Consider the following 7,723-nt stretch of genomic DNA (forward strand, 5'->3'; position numbering starts at 1 on the left):
TTGGATACTTCCCAAGTAACATTTTAGTGCTATAATTTTGGTTTTCGACGCCAAAAGCTACTATAGATGTCGTATAAAGGTTTTCGGCGTGACCGCTTGTCGTATAAAAGCCTCCAGTAACACCTTTTAGCTCTATAAGCTTATACCGCTAAAAGGTGTTATTAGGAAGTGATGTAAACGTTTATATCACCATTTTATAGACCCGCTATAGGCCTGGTCTATAACAGGATCAAATATGACTACTATAGATCTATATTATTGTATAATAGTGTTAGGAATCACTGCTATGCAATCAATTTGCGCTATTAAGGTTCCCGACAAGCCGCTATAGTTGTTGCGTTATACAGCTAAAAGGTGTTATTAGGAAGTGATGTAAACGTTTATATCACCATTTTATAGAGCCGCTATAGGCCTGGTCTATAACAGGATTAAATATGACTACTATAGAACAATATTATTATATAATGGTGTTAGAAATCACTGTTATGCAATCAATTTGCGCTATTAAGGTTCCCGACAAGCCGCTTTAGTTGTTGCGTTATACAGCTAAAAGGTGTTATTAGGAAGTGATGTAAACGTTTATATCACCATTTTATAGAGCCGCTATAGGCCTGGTCTATAACAGGATCAAATATGACTACTATATAACAATATTATTATATAATGGTGTTAGAAATCACTGTTATGCAATCAATTTGCGCTATTAAGGTTCCCGACAAGCCGCTATAGTTGTTGCGTTATACAGCTAAAAGGTGTTATTAGGAAGTGATGTAAACGTTTATATCACCATTTTATACAGCCGCTATAGGCCTGGTCTATAACAGGATCAAATATGACTACTATATAACAATATTATTATATAATGGTGTTAGAAATCACTGTTATGCTATCAATTTGCGCTATTAAGGTTCCCAACAAGCCGCTTATAGTATTTTTAGTAGTCGTATTTTAACAGAAATTAAAACCTAACTATACCACTATTTTGGGATATAGTGGCTTTGGAAAACACTGCTACAGTATTTAACACTGTAGTAGTGATATGAAATACCATTATAGAGCTATTTTGCTGTATAATGAAGTTTTCAGGATACGTTTATATAGCTTTGAAAAGCGTTAATAGTCGTTTTCTAATGCCTTTTATATCTCATCGCCGTATACGTCACAATTACTCTTTTATATCACAGAACTGTGGAATAATGGTTTCGGTATCTCTTTTAAAACACAATAGCGTTATAGCTGAGTTTACTATATGTTTTATAAAAAAAAAACTGTTTAGAAGATCTTTCTATAGTAAAACATTGAAAACAAGTATTGTTTTCTATATAAAGAACTTATAAGTTAAACTGGATCATAGTTAAAGTCTCATGCAACCCTAATTGAATCCACAATGGCGGGCTTATGGCAGTGAATGCGTATGATAAGTGACATAGTCGAACTATAAAAGCGTATGTTTTACTTCTTAAATAAGAGAATTAACTCCCTACTTCATGTCATAATAGATAAGAAAATATTAGTTTGAACTGTAAAGTAAACGCTGTAAGTGTAAGGTAAACGCTGAAACGCATAATTGCTAGATTAAGAGGTAATCGCTCATAAAGCGCATGAAGTAAAGGGTTAAGGTAAGCTAGGTTTTGGCTACGCATACATGCATCGTATACGTATATGTACATGTGTGTGTGTATGCGTAGCAAAAACTTATATATATATATATATATAAATATTATACATATATCTAAAAACTACGAGGTATTTTAGCTTGATAAGTGTATGGGAGCCTCGTCTGCCAACAAACCACAAAGTGGTTTGGCAGAAGATATGTAATAGGGTTAAGCTTTACGTTCTGAATAAACGTTTTATTTATTTTTTTTATTTTTTTTTTTTCTTGGATTCATAGTAGAAACTATGGTGCCAATAATTTTATTGTATTAAATTATATTTATTTATTTTATTCAAAACAGGTATAAATCGAGGGCGCACTTAAAATACTCCATTAAACTAATATTCTTTTAACGGTAAAATTTCCATCGCATACCTTTTTGCAGTAATGGTGGAATTATACGAAATCCAAATTATTTTGATTGACACTAAACTTCACAAGTTCACACGCCACTTTTCATAAAGTTCCTCGTTTAGAACAGTTTTTGTTAAATATTACACACATAAAATTTTAGAAATTTCATTCATTCGCATTAAAAGGGACGGCAACTGCTATTACAGAACAAAAAACCTGTATAACGGAATCTCAAATGCTACTATAGCATAAATTGATACTATAATAGCGTTACTGTGTCCTCTATGTCAACAAATTAGCACAATAGTCATCATCACATCACCATTATAGACCTTAAACGTCACGGATGATACTGCTATAGCCCTATTATATCACTAAATGGCTGCATAATTGCGCCAAATCGGCTCTACAGTACCAATATAGACTATTTATAGGACTATTTAATGTGATTTAATTTGGTGCTCTCGACCACTATAGGACCAGAAATTGTTACTTGGGTTAGAATATAGTTTATTTCACAGACGCAATTTTTTGTTATTATCAATTGATAATTATCCACCTGTTATTATCACGATAATTATCGTGATAATTATCGTGATAATTATCGTTGATAATTATCCTTTCGAACCCTGCAAGTGAAACACTAATTATCAAATTGTTAAATTTACAGCAGTATACAAGTATTTAGGGTTAATAACTGAAAAAGTCTCTTGAGTCACGTAAAAAGTCTTCTGAGTCACGATTTTCGTGACTAAGGCGACCGTAAAAGTTTTGATGAACTGGTTAGAATTTTACAACTCGGCATCGTATTTTCTCAATATTGTCGGAATATTCTTTTATATTCTTGTCATATAAAATCGGTCTTTCTTCTACTTCTTCAATTAAACGACAGATATCAATGTCGTCTTCAACAATCTGCATTTAAAATTATATTTATTTCGACTAATAACATACGTTCGCTCAAGCCAGGCCAGTGATAACTGTCAAAATGACAACCGACCGGCGACTGTTTTGTCGCCGTGTGCGCACTTGCATTGAAACCAATAGGGAAGGAGACAGTTGCGTCGCAGGCCTGTCGCCGAACCCTGCGACAAAAAAGTTGCGTCGCAACGTGTGCGCAGTACCAATCCCCGTCTCGTGCTCCACGCCAATGCCTGTGGCGCACTCCGACCCCATTGGGCCAAGTATTTTTTGGGTCGTGGTGCTGAGTTTGGGGACGACCTCCACGTTCCCCGTTCTTTGAAACGAGAGGCGGAGGCGCCCCCCATCAGCACGAACCTTTTTTTTAAATCACGCCACGTCTGAAAAATATTATTAGGTAAATTTTATGTTCAAAATTCACTTTTGTGAAAAAAAGCTTAGGCAGGGAATAAACGACGGACTTGTGTGTAAGTAAGCACAAAGGTTTGTTCGATAATATACGTAAACTTACGTGCTTCCATTGGTCCACGGACTTGTCTGGGCCAAAATCCGCAAGCATTGCTTTCAATTGAGCCCACTCGTTGACATTCTGTTGCGGTCCGAGTGGGCCCCGAAACTCCCGAAACACTTTGTAAAATTGACTTTTGGCCGCGTAGATGGCTCATATACCCGTATGTGCGTTGGTAGTTTGTGAGAACTGAGTGAGCACATGTTAATGACTGTATCTTTTTACAAATTCAGAGATTCGTTTTACAATTGTTTTAGAACTTTTACTAAATGATCAGCATATTTTTTTTTATTTTCGGAAGGTGCTCACTCAATCCACACGCACACGTGCACTCGCACTACGACGGTCCCAAGTCACACTGTCGGATCTGCGAAATGACTACTTTCCAGCACAGCCAATCAAAGTTTTGCAAACAGGTTTTTGCTCTATAAAATTGTCAAATTATGATATTAAATTATAAAATTTGGGAATAGTTACTATTTTTAGATACTCTTAAAATGTGTATAAGTAAAAATAAGAAAATACTTGAGGAAACCTCAGAAATAGTACAACCGACATTTTTGCCTGGAGATTATTAAAGTATTTTGTTGGATGTGTCACATACTACTTTTTTGTTTGGACATGGTTCATATAAAATGGTCGTATGTGTCACTAACGCCTTTTTTTATTGGAAAATAGATAATATTATGGGTCGCATGTGTCATTTACGACAAAATTATCTGTGTTGTGCATTTCTTCTAGTGGTGAGATACGACAGCTAGATGTTGTGGTTTGTGTTTAAAATAAAACAAATGACAATAATTTTAATTTATATATGATTTATTCGAAAATATGAGAACTATATTGATTTAGAAAAAATAAAAAATAAATATATTACATATATTATCGATTCAAATCAACATTAAATCGCAAATTACTATTAAACGAGTATTCAACAAAATATGTAGGTAACTAATTAGCAAAAAGGACTGTAAGTTAAAATACCTTCAAGAAACGCGACCTTTAATCAGTATCACTATCAGTATACAAATCACCTGGCACGTTTCTTTTTTTCTTTTGGCCTTTCTCCTGGTGAGGGAGAGCCTTATAAAATTGATGGTATTTTTCCGGGATTATACCACTATTGCACAAATCGACTAAATCTTTATGCTTAGCATAGGTCAAGGGAAGTGGTCCATCATAAGCATTCATGAGTTGAAATTCTTTTGCTAATCGCTGTGTATTGTTGCGAGTTGGACACTTAACAACCACAATTGTTTTTGGCAATTTGCCGATTTGATATTTATATTCAAGCCTGTCGAATTCTGTTTTATTCACCTTCACTTCCCTAAGACGACTCCATTGCACTTTTTCATTAGATGTGTTCTTTGCCCAATATTTAGTTTTCAACAACTTTTTGATATCATAAAAATCACTAGTGCCCATTTCTTGAACAACATATGGCTCACCTTCTGACTTCGCCCAACGAACTAAGCAGTACCACTCCTCAGGAACATAGATCATTTTACGCACACTAGCTCTTTCTATCACGGAGTGGACGCTATCACCCTCGTTTTGAGTATGACCTTTTTCTAAAAATCGGTGAGTGATAGTGACATTAAATTCTCTGGCTGCCAGCATATACAACGTAAAAACAATGCGATTTCGGTTTTGACCGCCACAGTTGTCAGACCAAAAGCGAAATTCCTCGACACCTTTTTGAGCATGTTCTTTTATAAAATTGTACAGACAACTAGACACTTCATTGGATCCACGTTTCGCAATGCCTTCGTGCCACATATAGCATTTCGCTGTTTTATCACCGCAATTATAGACAGTAAAATTAAGAGTAGGTAATTTACGTTTATAGTACAAAATACTAACCTCTCCATGCGGAGTGGTCAAAATTTTTTGGAAGTCAAATGTGGCAACTACTAGCTTCTGGTTTTCTAACGCCTCTTTTTTGTCTTCCATTTTTTGTAAATGAGCAGTCTCTTTATGTTGTAAGTGTACCTCCTGTTTTTTTATTTCAATATCAGTAGGGGTTTTCTTGCCCATAAAAGAATGGCACACGTCACACACATCTTTTTTTGGACGATGAATCGCTAAATTAAACTTTTCGTTGACAATATCTCGGTACTGCCTTTTAGTCGATGCTCTATTAGAATAAATTTTAAGATCACCCCACTCACAATATAACTTAAACATTTGGGAAACACTGTCGATTCCGTCTAAATATTTTTTTTAGAATCTTTTCGAATGCGATGAGATTCTACCAAAGGAAAAGAATTTACATGATCGCAGACGCTCCTGATCATCTCCTCATCTATTACTGTTTTTTTGTGATGGTGTTTACCACGGTTATCTGGCTCAATTATATCATATCCCCGATCTTTTTTCCACGCAGTGCTGACAATCCTTTCGCCTGAAGATATTGTATTTAAAAACATAGTTTTACACACTTTTACTGTTTTCTTTTCCTCAGATGGCAGATAGTAAGAGTAGGTAAATTGACGATTGTGTTTTGTCTCTTTTATAGTGTGACGAGCTTTTTTGACTTTCTCTGTGTATTTGAGAACATATTTCCATTGAAGAGTGCGATCACCAATTGACCAAAATTTTTTGAAAATCTTTAATCGTTGTTCTTTGGAAAATTTTTCAAAGCATTTCATACGACATTTTAAAGTACAAGGATCTTTTATAGTTTTTTCATCTACTAGCTTACCTTTCGCAGTCGTAAAACTTTTACCCTCATTTTTATTTTTTTTTCTTTGCGTCGATTGCCAATTTTCTTTATGGACTTTTCTTTTTTTGCTCTCGTCAGTTTTATAAGTTTTTTTACGTGGTTTGCTTCTAGAAGGCGTGTAAGGACTGCCGATAGATGCAACCGTTGATGGCGTTGGAGCATCAAAATTTGGATATGGAGAATCATTCTGAATAGGCAAACAATTCGAGCAGAATTGGCTATTGCAATTATGATGCGATGAGTGAATAGGAGAAGGAACAGGTGTATCCGACGCATTTTGTGGATTATTTTCTGAACTTGAACAAGCAATATATTTTCTTAAAGTAGAACTTTCGTAGTTTTCTAAATCTGATGATGATGGTGGTATAATTTCTTCTTCATCTAGAATCGGTGAAACATCCTCGTCATTTATTAATTTGTCACAATTGCCATTTTCATTTTCGTCATTAAAAACATCTCCGAGTAAATCTTGTAACTGGATTAAATCATCTTCATTGTGCTCTGGAATCGGCGATTCTGGTGCACCTTAAAACACGTAAATTATAAATTTTCACTGATGTGATTAAAAACATCACAGTATATAAAAAGTAATAAACTAAATAGTAGCTTACTCTAAGGCATACGCCTATCTAAAGCCGTTATACAAGTGCAATGGCAAATGCTCAGTACTAACTACTTCATTACAAATGATAAGTTTAGATAAGTGTGAAACATTCAGCAGGTATAAATAATACAAAGTCTCTTTAAAGTAAGTAGTCAGTTATGCCACTTAAAACTAGAAATAATCTGATAGAATCCATACAAAATTGTCGGATGTGTCACTTACGACCTAAATAATAATTCATTTTCCGTAAATAATGAAGGTAGTGTAACATAAAACATAAGCAGTAACTCTATATCCATAAAATAACGTCGGATATGCTATTTACGACCTAAGTTATAATTTTGTTCCACTAAACAATGTCGGAAATGCCACATACAACACAATAAATTTTCATAATCCAATGATTATTGTCGCAACTACCACAACCAACATTATAGTATGGGCATACCAACCTAGTCAAAAAAAAACTAAATAAACCACGAGAAGCACTACGTATGGTATTTTTAAACAATAAACAAATATTGTAATATTTTTACTTTAGTGACATTGTACTTACCCATATTAGCTTCAGGAAAAACGATGTGACTTGAATTCACAGCATTTTGTTTCTTCTTTTTTCGTGGAATATTATCACTGCCTCCAGCCAAGACTGATTGTAACATCCGTTTGGACCGATTACTTGCCATAATGATTTAAAAAATCAAAAATCTTGTCTTTTTAAATATGTGCTGAGGAGCTCGCGAAGTCGGCGGTTATCCATACAATATTTTGGGTACTGGCACAAACGACCGCGTCGCCCTACCCGCGCTCCCGCTAACATTGTTACAACGCGACATCCGACATTGTACACTGGACGCTGTGTAAGATGCGACGTTCTTGTGACATAAACGGAAAATAGAGAGAAATGTAAAATTCTGAAAATGTCATATTATAAATTTGGATGTTTTATGATCA

The 7,723-nt window shown here is 34.8% G+C and overlaps 1 protein-coding gene across 1 annotated transcript; it reads right to left on the bottom strand.

Moving 5' to 3' along the window:
• Positions 1–5,650: 5,650 nt before the first annotated feature.
• LOC125235971 lies at positions 5,651–7,455 on the bottom strand. Its single transcript, XM_048142635.1, has 2 exons — positions 7,326–7,455; positions 5,651–6,690 (listed from the first exon to the last, which is right to left on the bottom strand). Exons 1-2 carry the CDS (start codon positions 7,453–7,455, stop codon positions 5,651–5,653), a joined length of 1,170 nt encoding a protein of 389 aa, XP_047998592.1.
• Positions 7,456–7,723: the final 268 nt, after the last annotated feature.

Source organism: Leguminivora glycinivorella, chromosome 18 (assembly GCF_023078275.1).
Source record: "Leguminivora glycinivorella isolate SPB_JAAS2020 chromosome 18, LegGlyc_1.1, whole genome shotgun sequence".
In the NCBI taxonomy this organism is placed as follows: Eukaryota; Metazoa; Arthropoda; class Insecta; order Lepidoptera; family Tortricidae; genus Leguminivora; species Leguminivora glycinivorella.